Genomic DNA, 16,257 nt, shown 5'->3' with positions numbered 1-16,257 from the left:
GGGCGGGAGGGGGTAGGGGCCGGGCCGCAGTAACAAAGGCCTCTCCCTCCAACAAGCAACCCCCCCTCGGCCCCGCCTCCCCGGCCCCCCGCCTCCCCTGATTGGTCGGCCTTCCTGCCCGTCAGCGCCGCCCCCCTCCCCGGGTCTGCAGCAGCTCCGGCCGCCTCGTCGCGCCCCCCCAGCCCCCTCCCCCCGCCCCCGCCGCCCCCCGGGCCGGTGCAGCCGCAGGCGGGGTCCCCCTCCCCCTCCCCCTCTCCCCCCGGCCTCGCGCGCCCCGGACCGGCCCCCCCTTTCCCCTCCCCCTTCGCGCCGCCGCTGCCGCGATGCCCCCCCCTGCGCCCGGGGCCCGGCTCCGGCTTCTCGCCGCCGCCGCCCTGGCCGGCCTGGCCGTCATCAGCCGAGGTACCGCAGCGTCGGGGGCGGGGGGCTCGGCCGGGACGCCGGGGTCCCGAGAGGGGACTGGGGGTGGGGGGGGGGCCGCCTCCCGGGCGAGGAAGGGGAGGGCCCCGGACGCCGAGGTCTGGGCCCGGGGGCGGGGGCTGCACCCCCTGGCCGGGAAGGGGGTCTCGGACGTCTGGATTCGTGCCCGGGGGCAGGGTTCCGCGTCCCGGGGGCTCGAGCCTGGGCCTAGGGGCGGAGGTCGGCTTCTCCCGGCCGGCGAGAGAGGGGTCGCGGACACCTGATCCCGGCCTGGGGGCGGGAGTCTGCGGCTCCCTACGAGGGAGGGGGGATCAAACGCTAAAGTAAGGGTCCCTGGGCAGGATCTCTGAACTGAGTTGGGGTGCGGAGGGGAAGCGAGATGCCCCGTCGGGGGTCTTCGTCTCTGAGTGAAGACGGTCCCTGAGGGGGGTCCTGGCCTGAGGGCTGGGGTAGGCGTTTCTGGGCAAGGGTGGGGGGATGGTGCCTTCCCAGGGTCTGTAAGAGAAGGCGGCAGGGGTGTCCGCAGAGCTCCAGACCAGGGCCAGGAGAAGAAGGGGGGCTCTGGGCTCCCAGCTGGGTCATCTAGGTTGGGAGAAAGTGTTGGTGTTTGGAAGGTTGCAGTTACGTGGGAGAAAGGAAGTTGGGGACCCCGGCTGGGGACTCAGATGTGGGAAGCCCCTGCTGGGTAGCAGGGTTCAGAGGCTGGACTGAGAATGGGAGAGGCAGATGGAGAAGCAAGGGAAGGGAAGGGTTAACATGGGGTCAAAGGGTTAATCTCAGTCCTGGTGGTGCAGGAGCAGGGGGCTGGGGGTTGTTTGTGTGGAATGGGGAGGGGTGACCTGGGCCATCTCTGGATAGCAGGTGTGCAGCTGGACTTTGTGTGTCCCCGTTGGGCCAGCAGCCCAGAGATGGTCCAGGAGGTGCCCCCTGAGGACAGGAGAGAGAGCAAAGAGGCAGGAGGCAGGCACCAGGGTTAATTCGGTGCTTCTGGAGGATTCCCCCAGGCCCTGCCCCGAACCGAGGATCACAGAGTCTGGGACACAATCGGGGACAACATAGAGTCCTCAACAGTCTCAGGGAGGCAGCCACTCTCAGCCTTCCACCCACACACAGCGGGTCACGCACAGACACATAAACACCCGTCACCGAGTCTGACCCAGAGCCGCACCCGCAGACACCCACGGTCTCACAGACATGGCCCCGTGTGTTCAGGACGCCTGTTTCCGCACTCGGGACCCCCAGCCCCCGGGCCTCAGCTGGCTGGAGGCTCAGTGGGTCTGAGGTCGGAGCGTTCCTCCAGCCTGACCTGTCTGAATCACCGTCTGACTCTCTGACTGCTTGTCTGCCTCTCTGTCTCTGACTCTCTCTAGGTCATTTCCAGAGGCTCCCTAGCTCTGGGGGACATCCCATTTGTCTCTTTCTCGGGGTCTCTGTCTCTCCATCCCTGCTGGTCTCAGCACAATTTGACATCTGTCCCTCCCTGCCTGGAGAACTGTTTCTCATTGTCACACACGCGTGTCCCTGTCTCTTCCTAGCCCCCCTCACGTGCGCCTTGGTCCGTCCGTGTGCCTTTCACTTCTGGGAATTCACGTCCCCCCTGGCACCTCTCATTTTTGTCCTTGTCCTCCCCTTGCCTCTTGCCTTCTGCTTCTCCTTCCCCCACTCCTCATACCCTGTACCCTCATGACTCCCTTCCTCCCCCCCCTTCCCTTTCCCACCCCCTCTTTTCCTTTGATCTCAAGATAACTTCCCATTTTCCACTGAGTCTTGCAGATCCCAGAAATCACTGTTGTACGCACATCCTGGGCTGGGAGCTTCTTGGAGCCAGGAGGCGGTCTGTGACCTAGGTCAAGTCCTTTCCCACTCCTGGGCCTTGGGGTCCCCGGGGGACAACAGGGGACGGGGCGGGGGAATGCGGGCTGAGACAGAGCCAGGTGGCAGCCAGACAGCCCCACCCACTGTCATTTGGGGCGCTCTGAGAAAAAGCCTGGGTCCGTGTCTACAAAACTGCATCTTCTCTCCTCTTTGATTCATTTGCTGGTTTCCAAATTCCGGAAGGAATGCCTGCAAGGGAGCAATCCACCACGAGTCTGTAAATCCACCTTGTCCCCGCCCCGCCCCTCCCAAAACGCACACTCCACACTCCGGAGAGAGCCGGTCCCGGCTCTCCCCCTCGCCCGTGCGAAGTCAGACACGCAGAGTTGCACTTATACGCAAGGTACTGGTTTGTTTGTGGATGTTTCTCCCGAGATAGAAACAAAATAAGCCCATTTCTCTGCCACTGGCTTTTTTCCACTTAACCTTAGTTCCCTGGCATCCATAGATATCATTCTGTGTTTCATTTCTTTCCTAAATTCTTTATGCCAACACACACACTCACACCCACGCTGACACACCCACACCCACACATATGTATTCACTTCCAGAGATGGTGCAGGCGGTTCCTTTGCTTCCTGGCCGGCTGGCGTGGGGTATTAGGTGGCGTGGGGCCAGCGGAATGAGGCGTGCCAGCCACTGTCCACGGGGCCCTCCGGACCCCCGGTCTGTCTGGACTGGATATTTGACAAATATTTACTGAGCACAAAGTCTCCTTTCTGGGCACTGGGGATCTATCTATACGTACACAGCAGTGAGCAAGCCAGACGAACTCAAGGAGCTCTCAAGGAGCTTCCATCCCAGTGGGACGGAGAGAGATCAAAACCTCAAAACAAGCACGGAAGGCAACAGGTCATTTCAGAGAGTGACGGGTAGCCTAAAACAGTAAGACTGACTCAGGACGCGCTGCGCATGTGGTCTCTGGTGGTTGAGGAAGCCCTCTCTGAGCCGCTGGGAGGGGAGTTTGGACTAAAAGGAGAGCAGTCAGCCTTTCAAAGATCCCCAGGGAACAGTGGAGGCAAAGGTCCTGAGGTGGGAACCAGCAGAAAGGAGCAGTCAACACGTTGTGGAAAGTTCCAGGGCTCTTGGCTCAGCGTCCAGACTCCGGGAGTCCGGGGCATCGGTGCTGGGAAGGCCTCTACACTTCAAGCTCAGCTCAGAGGAAGAGGGGGTCTTCTCACCGGCTCTTCCCTGCCGGAGCCACACCCCTCCCAACACCTCCCCCACCCCTCCCTCAGGCCAGCCTCCCCTCTGCCACAGCTCCCAGAGTGACCTTTGCAAAGTCACACAGCTTGCGGGCCTTGGCTTCCTGTCGGGGGAATCCAAGCATCCCCCCATTGGAGGGTCCCAGCTTCACTTATGTCCCTTTGAGGGGTGGCCCAGGGGCCTCCATCTTGTTAGAAATCTCCTTCTCTCTTAAGGAGAGGAAACTCACCTAGCCGTGACCTTCATCGCTTGATCAATCAAGCCCTCATACCTGCTCCCTGGCCAGCTACTAGTCCAGACTGGCAGAGACCTGAGTGGTCCTTCTGGTCACCACCAGCCCCACCCCCAGGACAGGCTGGCACCTGCCGCCTCATCACCCCAACAGCCGGCACACCTATAGCTGTTGGCTAGCACCTAACCAGCAGGCTCTGCGTTGAACCTGTTGCTTGGATGACCTCCTTTCATCCTCACCACCACAACTCGGGGGTGGGAACCCTGAGTCCCAGGGACCTGAAAGTAATTTGTGCAACTAAACGGCAGAGCTGGGACTCGAACCCCGAGCAGCCGGGTTCTCCAGTCTGTTCTTTCAGCGGCCTGGCCATGCTGGCGTGGTGGTGTGAGAGCAGATGCTGACAGGGCACCTGTATGCCAGTCGCCGACTCGGGGGTGCTGGGCATAGAGCGACCTACACCCTGCCCCCACCCCCACTCCCACCCCCAGGGGACTGACACCGAACCAGGGATAGCAATAGATGTTTCCTAAAAAAGAAGGTACTGTTAGGAGCAGCTCGCATTTATTGGGCCCTTTCTGCATGCTAAGCGCTGAGTTAAACGTTTTTCTTGCATGTTCCCATGAAATCCTTCACAAAACCCACAGAGGGAAGAGCTGCTCTTTTCCCCCTATTCAGAGATGAGGAAACTGAGGCTCAGACTGCCCGGGGGTCCCCCGGCCAGGAAACGGTGGCGCAGACATTTGATCGCGTGGCACGGATTCCTCGGGGCTTTCTTATCCAGCCTCTCAAGACCAGTCATTCTCCCTACAAACACGTCCCTGCTCTGAGCTAAGCCCAGCTCCGGGGGACACAGCCAAGAATTGGGCCCCTGGGGAACACCTGGTCAGGTGGGGGAGGCGCCCTTGAACACTGCCCCAGCCGAGTCAGAGAGGATCCAGTAGAGAGTGGAGACACTCTCGGTCTTGAACAGTCAGGGAGGTCCTCCCGGAGGAGGGGGCATTTGAGTTTGGGTCTTGAAGAAGGAGTAGGAGTTCAAGAGCTGGAGACACATGTTGTAGGTATCTCTTTACGTTCATCCTTCCAGTAAGTATTTCCCAAGGCCTTCCAGGGTCAGGCCCTGTGCTGGGAGATGCTGAGGGTACATACAGACCTGAGTCAGACCCAGGCTCTGCCTTCGAGAAACTTCTAGTCTGATGGGGGAAACAGACACAGATGGTCACCACAGTGTGTGATATGAGCTCTAAGGGAGGTAGTCCAGGCATTGTGGGAAAACAGACCAGGCTTGGAGGGGTAGGGAGGGCTCCCCAGAATTGAGAGAGAGTTTTCCAAGCGGAATTCCTACCGAGCGGATCTCATGTGCACCAGCTTGCTTATACATTAAACATCTCGCGAGGCCTCCTATGGGCCAGGCCCAGAGCCAGCAATGCTGGAACCCTGGAGGTGGGTCAGACACAGGCCCCACCCGGAGGGGCTCCCATCTGGTGAGGGAAGCAGGCTCAGACAGGATCCAGGGTGATCAGGACCGAGAGAGAGAGGCAGGAGCCGTGCTCAGCGACCAACTGGGTGTGAAATGACTATTCCCACCCCCACCTCCACTTACCAAAGCCCAGAAAAGGGAAGGGACTTGCCCAAGGTCACACAGCAGGGAGGGGGTTCCTGATCCTGGAGTCTGGGAATTGTGTGAGACAGAGTCACGGACCCAAGACATCCCGATTTATAGACACGGGGACCAGGAATCCAAGACCCGCCTGAGACGTGGAGTCCTTCATCACAAAGTCTCCTGGGACTGCCCTCGGCTGAGCCTGGAGCTGGGTGTGCCGGGGACACAGATGGTCTGAGCCAGGCTCTGGCTGGGAGGAGCAGGTTGGGGAGGCAGCTGAGTCTGATCCAAGGTGCCCTGGGAGCGGGGCAGGAGCTCATCCCGGCACATATGGGCTGTGTCTCCTAGGAGAGGCCTCATTATTCCAGACCCCTGGAGAAGGAGAAACATTTTGCCATAAATGGTGGCAGGATGAAGAGAAAGGTGGGGAACACAGAGCTGGGCCACACATGCACGAGGGGAGACAAAGCAGGAGAAGCGACCCCAGGGCCCCGGATCCAGGTTGCGGGGCTGGGCCTTTGTCCTGGAGGCAGCAGGGAGCCACGGGAGGGGCCCCGGGCAGCTCTGAGGGTCGGGGATTTCCCTCTGGAAGGAGTGTGTGCCTGTGTCTGTCAGGACATATGATTAAGGTCCTGCCTGCCTGTGTCTGTGGGCCTAGCTCCTCTGGGTGGCTCCTGGCTGTGGTCAGGGGCTCAGCCCAGGAGCCCTCAGTTCCCAGGGGACCTGGGACAGTTCCGTCCTCACCCCTAAGCCCACGTTTCTCCTGTAACCTTGGACAGTGGTTGTCACAGGGGGCGGAGGGGGGATTTTTGCCTTCTAAGGGGCATCCGGCGATACCTGAGGCATGTATGGTTGTCACCGCTGTGAAGAGGGGGGAAGCTACTGTCATCTGGTGGGTAGAGGCCAGGGATGCTGCTGAACATCCCGCACTGTGCAGTCCCCACGGGGAAGAATTGTCCGGCCCCGGCTTGGGAGTGTATGAGCAGGAGTGTGACCAATCCTCTGTGTGTGTGTGTGTGTCTGTGTGTGTGTGATCCGATCGTAGGTGACAGCGTGACTGTGTGCACCCGATTCTTGGCCCAGGGCAGCCCCTTTGTGTTGCGAGGCTGTGGCCGTGTAACTGTCTCATTGCACACCGTAGCTTTCTGCACGACTTTCCAGAGGGCAGGGGCGTGGGCTGCTGAGCATGGCCCTCAGGCTGGCAGTGTCAGTGTGACTGATTAGGCCAGCGTGGGGGGCGGGTGAGAGAGAGAGAGAGAGGTGGCCCCCTGGATGGGGCTGTAACCGCTCGTGCGTAGACTGCACCTGCGTGTGGGGGGCTGTTGGCATCAGCACGATTGTGTGGGTCTAGTTGTGTGTGGTAGGGTGACCTTGGGCTGGCTGCGTGTCCTGGGCTGCGTGTCAGCGGGACCGTGTGCGCCCCCGTGCCTCTGAGCAGGCCCCATCGCCGTTCCTGTGTCGGAGTGCGGGACCGTTTCCCCCTCCGGCCCTGGCTCCGTGTGCCTTCCCCGGCCCTGGTACTGTGTCTGTCCCTGTGTGCGTCCGTCCCCTGGCCGTCTCCTGCTGCCACCAGGGCCGTGTGGCAGCGTCCACCGCACGCAGCTCGGGGAGTGACTCTGGCCGGGCTAAGGGGCTGCAGGGTCCACCCGAAACCCCACGACCCGGGGAGCCCACCGCACTGGCTCTGCCCCAACCCGGTCCTGAGGGGCTGCTGATGGAGAGGGCCCCCGGGAGTCATTGGGGACGGCACGGGCAATTAATTCATTAGATTAATTAGCTCCTCATGCCAGGGCGGGGGCAGGGCGGCCCCGTTGCGAGGCCCTCCTTCCCCAGGCGTCCAAGGTCATCCGGCCTCCTCTCCCCCGCCTGATGCCGTCTCCAGCCGCCGCCTCCGAATGCCCAGCCCCCACTCCCTGGCCCCAGTCCAGCCCGCTGGCCACGGTCCACAGAGAGATGAATGGGTGGGGGTGGGGGCTGTGCCGGGCGACGGTGCCCATGAGCGGCGCTGGGGGGGCGGGGGGGTGCGGGCAGGCGTGGGCGGGCCCCTGCAAGTGTGCCCCGTGGCCACGGGCAGGCGGGCGTGTCTGCAGACACGTGTGTCTGCCGAGGTCTGCGTGTGGCTGTACACGGTGCCCAGGGGGTGTATTTGTGCGTCTGTGATAGATGTGCGTCAAGTGGATATACGCGTGCGTCTGTGTCTGCGTTTACGCGTCTGGGTGTCTGCATCCGCATGTGTGGGTGGCTCTGTGTGTGTTTCCGTGTATTTCTGAATTCGTGTGCCTACGCGCGAGCACGTGAACGTGTCTGAACATGTGTGCGTGCGCCCAGGTACACGGCTGTCTGTGTCTCTGCACGTGTGTGTCTGTGTATATACATTTAGGTACTTGTGAGTCTGTGCATGTGTATGTATGTGTCTGCGTGCAGTATCTGTGTGTGTGTGTGCGCGTATATCCACACGTGTTTATAAGCTGTCACCGGGGTGCTGTCTTAGTATCTGGAGGCGTGTAGGTCTGTGCGTCCAGGTCCGTCTGGATCAGTGTGGGCTATGGGAAGGAACACGTCGCATGTGCTTGCTCTGCGCGCGTCTGCCGTGCGTCTCGGGAAACACCGAAGGATGCGTGTGCCCGCAGGGTTGGGAGATGCCTGTGTGGGCCAGGGCACGTGCGTGTGTGTGCACATGTGTACGGTCCCCGCTGAGCTGCTGAGCCGAACTGGCCCTCCCGTCCGCAGGGCTGCTGTCCCAGAGCCTGGAGTTCAGCTCTCCAGCGGACAACTACACGGTGTGCGAAGGCGACAACGCCACCCTCAGGTACCTCCCCCCGCCCCCCCATCTCGGGGACTCAGAAGATCACCCAGTCCGACTCTTCACCTTCCTTAGGGGAAGCCAGTCCTCACCTGCAGAAGCAGCCTGGTCCCTGTCACTCAGGAGAGGTGGTGAGGGGCACGGACTCTGGGCCTGGCTTCCTGTCTGGGCCTCCGTGTCCCCATCTGCCAAATGGGTAGAGGAATGATAACCACTGTAGAGGCTGTTGTGGAGATTCAAGATTTTGCACACACTCTCTGAGTTTAGAAAGCAAGGCATATTGTGACTGCTTAGCAAATGAGAGCCAGCCTTATTTCCCCCCAGATCAATGCTGCTCCCCACACTGGGTCTGCCCCCCTCTCCGGGCCTCTGTCCCCTTCTCTGGATCTCTGCCTCCCTCTCTCTGGATCTCTCTGTCTGCCCCCCCCCCGGGTCTCTCTGTCCCCCCCGCTCCCGGGTCTTTTTCCCTTCTCCCCAGGTCCTTGTCCCCCTCCCCCTGAATCTCTGTCCCCCTTCCTCTGGATCTCTGTCCCCCTCCTTCTGGATCCCTGTCCCCACTCTCTGGGTCTTTGTCCCCCCCCCCCCCGGGTCTCTTTCCCCTCTCCTCAGGTCCCTGTCCCCCTCCCCCTGGATCTCTGTCCCCCTCCCTCTGGATCTCTGTCCCCCTCCCTCTAGATCTCTGTCCCCCCTCTCTGGGTCCCTGTGCCTCATCTCCTGCATTTCCGTCTCTCTTTCTCCCAGAGTGCCCCAGATACTTTTCCAGTTTCTAGCACCCAACAATCACTCAGTAACCATCAGCTACCATTTCATTGTGCACTTAGGCTCACACTTTCCCTCTCTGAGGCTCAGTTTACCCACCTGGAAAGTGGGCACAGTCACCTCGGCCTCACGGGGCTTCAGTGGGAACTGACCGTGCAGGAGGCCTTCCTCCCCCCCACCTCCAAGCCCCCACGACGGTAGAACCTGGGGGGACAGGCGGGGGTGGGGGAGACAAAAACCGTCCTCCCGTGTCCTCCCTGAAGCTGCTTCATCGACGAGCACGTGACCCGCGTGGCCTGGCTGAACCGCTCCAACATCCTGTACGCTGGCAATGACCGCTGGACCAGTGACCCGCGGGTGCGGCTGCTCATCAACACGCCCGAGGAGTTCTCCATTCTCATCACCCAGGTGGGGCTCGGCGACGAGGGCCTCTACACCTGCTCCTTCCAGACCCGCCACCAGCCATACACCACTCAGGTCTACCTCATCGTCCACGGTGAGCCCTCAGCGGGGCCCTGGGTGGCGGAGAGGGTGGAGGGCGCCGGGGGGTGGGGTGTGGGGAGACTGTCCGTATCCTCGCCAAGTGCCCGCTCCCCGACCCTGGGGACACGTGGTGTGCGAGGCGGACACACCCCCTGTCCTTGCAGATTTCAACCGAGCAGAAGGAGGGACGGGCACCCGGAAAGTGACCCTTCAGCATGACAGCTGCTAGGACAGGAGAGCTACAGGGGTGAGGGGGTGCTCCAAGGAAGATCGCGGTCATTCGCTCAGCTCTGTTGGTTGAGCGCCTGCCATGTGAAGGCACTGCTCCAGGCCCTGGGGCTCGAGGGGGCAGGAGACAGAGAGAGTAACGGGACAGAGCTCAGGGGGCTGCCCCACGTGGCACCAGAAATGGTCTGGAGGGCCGGGGGCCGGTGGACAGACAGGAACCCAGAGACGGAGACAGCCCAAAAGGGCCACGACGAGGCCCGACTCAGGAGCCAGACCACCCCCCCTGCTGAGGGACCCTGAGCATCCGAGGAGGCCTCGGACTCGCCATCTGCAGAGCGGGGAGGACTGTCACACGTCAAACCCAAGACTTCGTCAACTGGAAGGGGCAGCTTCATTTTACGCTCTGCCAGAAAAGACAGAGAGAAAGCACCCCGTCATTTAAACGCTGGCCTCTCATGTGGTCTGATTGGAGCCACGTTCAAATGGCTGGAAGAAATAGCCGTACACATTCGAGCTGCCGACCCTGGCAATCTCTGGGGCACCTGGGCGGCTCAGTCGGTTAAGGGTCGGACTCTTGATTTCCGCTCCGGTCACGATCTCACGGTTCGTGGGATCGAGCCCCACGTTGGGCTCTGTGCTGACACTGCACAGCCTGCTTGGGATTCTCTCTCCCTCTCTCTCTCTCTCTCTCTCTCTCTAAATAAATAAATAAATAAGTAAACTTTTTTTTTTTTTTTTTAAATAGCAACATTAACCTCAGAGGGTGGTAGGGTAGTGAAGGTTTAATGAGCTAACTTTTGTACAACATTTAGAACGGGGTTACCACGCTGGAAGCACCATATGAGTATTTGTTATATCAACTAATTGTTTAATATAAGAATAATAACAATTAATAAATAAACGTAGACAGAGATAAGGGAGAAAGTCAAACCAGAGGGCAGAGGAACCAAGTTAGGAGGAAGGTAGAGAGAGAGACAGAGACTGAGAAAGAACGAGAAAGGCAGAGATCAGGAGTTAGACAAGGAGCCAGACCCAGAGGCAGAGGAGAAACACAGAGGAATTCTTACAGAAAGACAGAGGAAATATTGGCTGGACTCCTGGGTCTGAGGGAGGAGAGGCTGGGGGTCCGGACTCCTGGGCCCTGGGAGGCCGTATTCACCCTCTCGCGACCTCTCCCCTCCCGGCCTGCAGTCCCCGCCCGCATCGTGAACATCTCCTCGCCCGTGACGGTGAACGAGGGAGGCAACGTGAACCTGCTCTGCCTGGCCGTGGGACGGCCGGAGCCCACAGTGACCTGGAGGCAGCTCCGAGGTGAGGACCCCTCCCCTGACCCAAAGCCCCTTTCCCCCACTCCACAATCTGGGCCCCTCGATTCCCCATATCCCTAGCTAGACTCCCGGACTCCTCCTTTCCCCCTTCCCTGGTCCCCCTAACCTTTGTCATGGTTTGATTCCCCCACCCCCACCTGGTCCCATTATTTTACCAACAGCCCCCAGAGCCTTAGAGCCTTCACCACCTGCCGTCCCAGGCCTGGGCCATTTCCTCTGAATCACCTGCTGGATTCCAGCCTGCCCCCTGTCCCCACCGCTAGTATCCCTGGTCTCCCCCCAGCAGCTCACATAATTCTGGGTTCTGAATCCCTACCACTAACCCTGAGTCAAGCGATGGCCAGTGGCCCCCATCCCTATTCCCATCTCCTGGTCACCTCACTACATCTCGCTGGATTCTCTAGCCCATCAGTTCTCGAAGTTTGGTCCCCAGACCAGCAACAGCAGCATCACCTGGGAGCTTGCCAGAAACGCACATCCTGGACCCATCCCAGACCTAATGAATGAGAACCCCACCTCACCCCACCTGATCCCCAGCTCCCCGCCCATACCACCACCACCAGTCCGTTTTAACAAGCCCTTGGGATGATTCTGGTGATCGAGCTGAGAACCACTGCTCTAGACTACCCCCAAACATAGCAGCAAGGTACCGGAGCCTGAGATTCCAGATCGCCGGATCTCTCTCACCACCGTTTTCACCTGGATCTCCACCACCATCCCCTAGATCCTCATTGACTGGGTCTTTGGAGACCAATGGTGCTTAGCACTCAGCCCAATAACTAGGTGTCAGATCCTGGATCCTTTCCCGCTGGGTCATCTGAGCCCCACAAGCCTGGGCTTGAGATCCTGGCTTCCTGGATGCCCTTAGTCCAAAATGTCTTCTGAGCCCAGTGATGTGTCATAAGACCCCAAATACCCGGATTGCTGATCCCAGTCACTAGATCCTGATTCACTGAACCCGAGAACTAGATCCCAGAACTCTGGATCTGCCCCCACCTTCCACCCTCACCCCTGCCTTGGGTCCGTATTATCTGGAGCTTTCCGAGCACCAAGGTCCTGGGACTGTCCCCACTGGGTGCTCTAAGCCTCATGATCTGAATCATGAGCTCCCAGATCCCTGGATCCTCCCATGCACCCCCCAATTCTAGGACCCTCCCCGTTGGGTTCTAGTTACTAAGCCCCAGACCCTCATTCCCTGCCAGACCCCTAGCAAGAGATCCCAGGTTGCTGATTCACCCCCCACCCCAAACCTCCCGCAAACCCTTCCTGGCTCCCACTGACCCGGGCACTCCAGGCCCTGCGGTGCCTGCCCCGCTGATGTGTGTCCGTGTTGTGCCCGTGTTGTCCCGTGTTAAGTGTTTGTGTCTGGCCCCGCCCCCACCCCTTCCCTCCCCGCACAGACGGCTTCACCTCAGAGGGCGAGATCCTGGAGATTTCGGACATCCAGCGGGGCCAGGCCGGCGAATATGAGTGCGTGACTCACAACGGCGTTAACTCTGCGCCAGACAGCCGCCGTGTGCTGGTCACAGTCAACTGTGAGCCCCTTGGCACTGGGCACGAAAGGGGGGGCAGGCCCTGGGTCCCTGGGGAGGGGGAAGGGGAGTGCTGGACTCCTGGGAAGGAGGGAGGAGGGGGATGGGGACGGAACCCCCGAGGTCCCGCCTGGCTAGGAGAATTCGCTCACTCTCACCCCTCGCCAGATCCTCCGACCATCACGGACGTGACCAGCGCCCGCACAGCCCTGGGCCGGGCCGCCCTCCTGCGCTGCGAAGCTATGGCGGTGCCCCCCGCGGACTTCCAGTGGTACAAGGATGACAGACTGTGAGGACAGCACCGGGTCCGGCCCGGGTGGGGGTGGGGAGGTGGCCGAGCCCTAGGTCTCGAGAACTGGGGGAGTCCAGCTTCTGGGGGATGGGGCCCAGCTTCTAGCGAGACTGTGGGGACTTGCTGAAAACTTGGGTGTCACAATGATGAGCGTTGGAGCCTGGTCTCAGGCTGTTCAGGGAGAAGTTCAGGGGTCGATGCTGAGGCTGTGGCGGGGAAGCTTCAGAGGACCATTGGGGCTGGGGTCCAGCAGAATCTGGGAGCCCGTAGAGATTGGGGGCCCACGCCAGGAGAGTCCAGTGTCCCTGAGGGGCCCCTAGGGGTGCCTGGAGAGAGGGGTGTCAGTGCGAATGGCCCAGAGATCCATAGGGGGCTAGAGCCTGAGGCTAGGGGCCTCTGGGGTAGGGGGCAGAATACGGGGTCTCTGGGAAATCAGGGAGCCCGAGAGCTGCGTGCAGTGGGATCTGCGCCCTGAGGGGGTCCCAGGCCAGGGTTCCAAGGCCCGGTCCCTGACCCGGGTCCCCGGCAGGCTGATCAGCGGCACAGCCGAGGGCCTGAAGGTGCAGACGGAGCGCACCCGCTCGATGCTTCTCTTCGCCAACGTGAGCGCCCGGCATTACGGCAACTACACGTGTCGCGCCGCCAACCGGCTCGGAGCGTCCAGCGCTTCTATGAGGCTCCTGCGTGAGTCCGAGAGGGAGGGGCGGGGCCGGGGCGAGGGGGCGGGGATCGGCGGGGGGGCGGGGCCGGGGTCGGCGAGGGGCGGGGCCGGGACTGTCCCCCAGACCGACTGCCAACTTAGGAAAGAGGTCGACCCTGAGACCCAAGCAAGGCGACTGAGCAAGAAACCCATTCCCTCAATGAATGTCGATTCACTGAGTGCCCACTAAGGGGAGGGCTTTCGGCGCTGGGGACACAGCAGTGCCCAAAGGAGACAAGGTCTGGGGACTCGCAGAGCTTATGGCCTAGTAGTAGTAGAAAGGCAGTAAATAAGTAGACACTTAAATAAAATAAAAAGCAAACAAAAACGTACATAAAGAAGCACCAAAAAAAAAAAAAAAAGTGGATATCGATAAGGGCGACAGAGAAAATAAATAAGGATTGGGAATGGTAGCGTTAGATAAACTCATCATCAGAAGTTTCCTAGAGAGGGTAACATTTGAACTGAGACCTGAATGGTAAGAAGCAGCCAGCCCGGCCAAGATCTGCAGGAAGAGCTTTGCAGGCAGAGGGAACAGTATATGGAAGGGCACAGTGAGAAGGCTAGCATGACCTGAGCACAGTGATCACGTGAGGCTGAGACGAAAGAGGAAGGGGGGCAGAGTCTCATGGGCCATGGAAAGGATTTTGGATTTTATTCTACTGCAGAGTGAGGCCACCAGAGGCTATTAAGCAAGGGAATGACCTAGTGGTTGGTGCTTCAAAAGAGAAATCACTTTGACTGCTATTTAAAGAATGGCCTGTGGGGGGGGGGGGTGCAAAATGGAGGCAGGAGGCCCCGCTCTGTGGCACAAAGTCTCTGTATGCGGAGACGTTTTGAAGGTGGAGGAAGAAGGAAGTGGGGGTCGAGGCGATCACAGGTTTCGGCTTGAGCACCTGGGTGGGTGGGCATGTAGTAGTAAAGTATTGAAGTGGAGAGATGCTGGGACAGGTGCAGTAGCCAGTCTCGGGGAGGAAAGTCAAGAGGACCATTTTGGATGTGCCGACTGCAAGACCCTTGGTGGCCATACTGGATAGACCAAAACTGTACGACGGAGAGACCGACGTGGAGAGAGCCCCGGGCTGAGGCGGTGAAAAAGAACATCTGGGAAAGACGGAAAAAGAGAGAGGGACTGAGTGGCAGACAAAAACAGTATCGATAAGTGTCTTAGCGTCTCTGCCCCCAGAGACAGGGCAGACACAAGGCACCGGGAAACACACATGGGGTCTCCCCTTCCCAGGCCACCCCCGCGACCCTCTGTCTTTCCCCAGGCCCAGGATCCCTGGAGAACTCAGCCCCGAGGCCCCCGGGGCCCCTGACCCTCCTCTCCGCCCTGGGCTGGCTGTGGTGGAGGATGTAGGAAGAACCCAGCGCAGCTCGCCTCCCCCCTGCGAGGGGCCTGAGGCGGAGAGCGAGAGAAAAAGGGAGAGCCAGCGCCGTGGGTCTCGAGGGGGCGGAAGAGCTCTCTGCCACCGAGGAGGAAGAAGAGAGGAGGAGAAGCAGGAGGAGGAGGAGGAGGAGGAAAGCTCTTTAGAGAACCCATCACTGTGAGGGATAACGCAAAATTATGCATCTTTCTACAGCCATTTTCGCCACCGTTCACGTTTCCGATTGCGACCCACCCCCGGCCACCCCACACCCCTCTCTTAGCTCAGGCTGTCAACTGGATCGTGTGTATGTAGTGGGTGTGTGTGAGCATGAGCCTGCACGTGTGTGTATGTGTGGGGGGAGGGGCTCAGCAATCTTCCCTCCCCTAACACCCCCATGCCCACTGCCCCCCAGTGCTGCTGCCTCTCTCCTCTGGCTGGAGGTAGGTATGTGGGCTTCGCGGCTGGAGCTGTGAGGGGAGGTTTTCCAGGCCCCCTGCTTCCCCAGTGTATGCACGCACCCCACCCCTTCCCCTCCCGGTTAAAAGAGCGTCTCCTGGGCAGGTTGGGGGTGGGGAGGGGTGTCACGCTCGCCTGTCAAGCTATCATTCAGCCTCTGTGAGCAGGTGAGCGATCTCCATCTTGGCCCGGGGCCTCATTGCTGTCAACCACCAGCTGCCTGTAGCCAGAGGCCCCATCGCTGGCTCAGCAGCCTGAGACCTTCCCACTTTCCCTGCCCCCCACCCCGACTTTCTGGCCCCCTCTGGGCCAATCGGTGCTTCCATCCAACTGTCAGACCGGTGCCTGTGGCCACCTGTCTGTCTCAGTGCTTTGCCCTCCCCGACCCCCGACTCCCCTTGGCCGCCCGCAGCACCAACCAGCTGCCCTCCGTGCCCCCGCAGCTTCCCACGGGTGTGGGCTTGCTGGTCCCCCACTCCCCCACTCCCTGGCCTCTCTCCCAAAGGCTGACCTGACCGCCCTCACACACACTCACATAGACACACACACACGTACCAGCGACCGTGGCCAGCAATAGGCCCCCGGGCTCCGGCTGCACTGCAGCTGGTGACTGGCTGTGTTCCCCCCGAGGGTGGGCAACTTGTCAGGAGGGCGTGCTGAGAGGCTGTAACCCCAGCTCTGAGGTGGGAAGACACGATCTTGGCACACATCACACAAAGTGAGGGAGAGAGAGGCGTCACACAGGCATCCCCAGTCCAGTCCAAGATGTCAAGTCTCCAGCTCCGACTCCTGGGGGACCCGCTATAAACACTCACCCCAAACCACACTACCCAGAGCTTGGTGGGGGGAGGAGCTCAGAGCAGGGGCAGGGGGGCAAGGGGCAGTGACTGTACCTCAGACGGGGGCGTGGGCCCCATCCCACATTGTCTTCCATTCCCAGGGTCCAGGGGATGGGGAGGGGAGGGGGAGGGAT

At 60.4% G+C, this 16,257-nt stretch overlaps 1 protein-coding gene across 1 annotated transcript; it reads left to right on the top strand.

Moving 5' to 3' along the window:
* Nucleotides 1-293: 293 nt before the first annotated feature.
* On the top strand, nt 294-16,168 carry IGLON5 (IgLON family member 5). The gene is made up of 8 exons (XM_023245114.2): nt 294-402; nt 8,064-8,142; nt 9,159-9,391; nt 10,798-10,917; nt 12,335-12,469; nt 12,635-12,755; nt 13,288-13,442; nt 14,730-16,168. The coding sequence occupies exons 1-8, from the start codon at nt 324-326 to the stop codon at nt 14,816-14,818; spliced, it is 1,011 nt and encodes a 336-aa protein (XP_023100882.1). The 5' UTR covers nt 294-323; the 3' UTR covers nt 14,819-16,168.
* The last annotated feature ends 89 nt before the right edge of the window (nt 16,169-16,257 follow it).

The sequence above is a fragment of the Felis catus genome, chromosome E2 (genome assembly GCF_018350175.1).
Source record: "Felis catus isolate Fca126 chromosome E2, F.catus_Fca126_mat1.0, whole genome shotgun sequence".
NCBI classification, from domain to species: domain Eukaryota; kingdom Metazoa; phylum Chordata; class Mammalia; order Carnivora; family Felidae; genus Felis; species Felis catus.
Note: the sequence above shows the minus strand (reverse complement) of the source record. Positions and strands in the feature narration are given on the sequence as shown.

Excerpts from the sequence above, each read along its gene's own strand:
- IGLON5 (XM_023245114.2), top strand. The coding sequence starts at position 324 with ATGCCCCCCCCTGCGCCCGGGGCCCGGCTCCGGCTTCTCGCCGCCGCC. Across the intron at positions 403-8,063 it reads CCTGGCCGTCATCAGCCGAG|GGCTGCTGTCCCAGAGCCTG; the intron begins GTACCGCAGCGT and ends TCCCGTCCGCAG. Across the intron at positions 8,143-9,158 it reads GGCGACAACGCCACCCTCAG|CTGCTTCATCGACGAGCACG; the intron begins GTACCTCCCCCC and ends TCCTCCCTGAAG.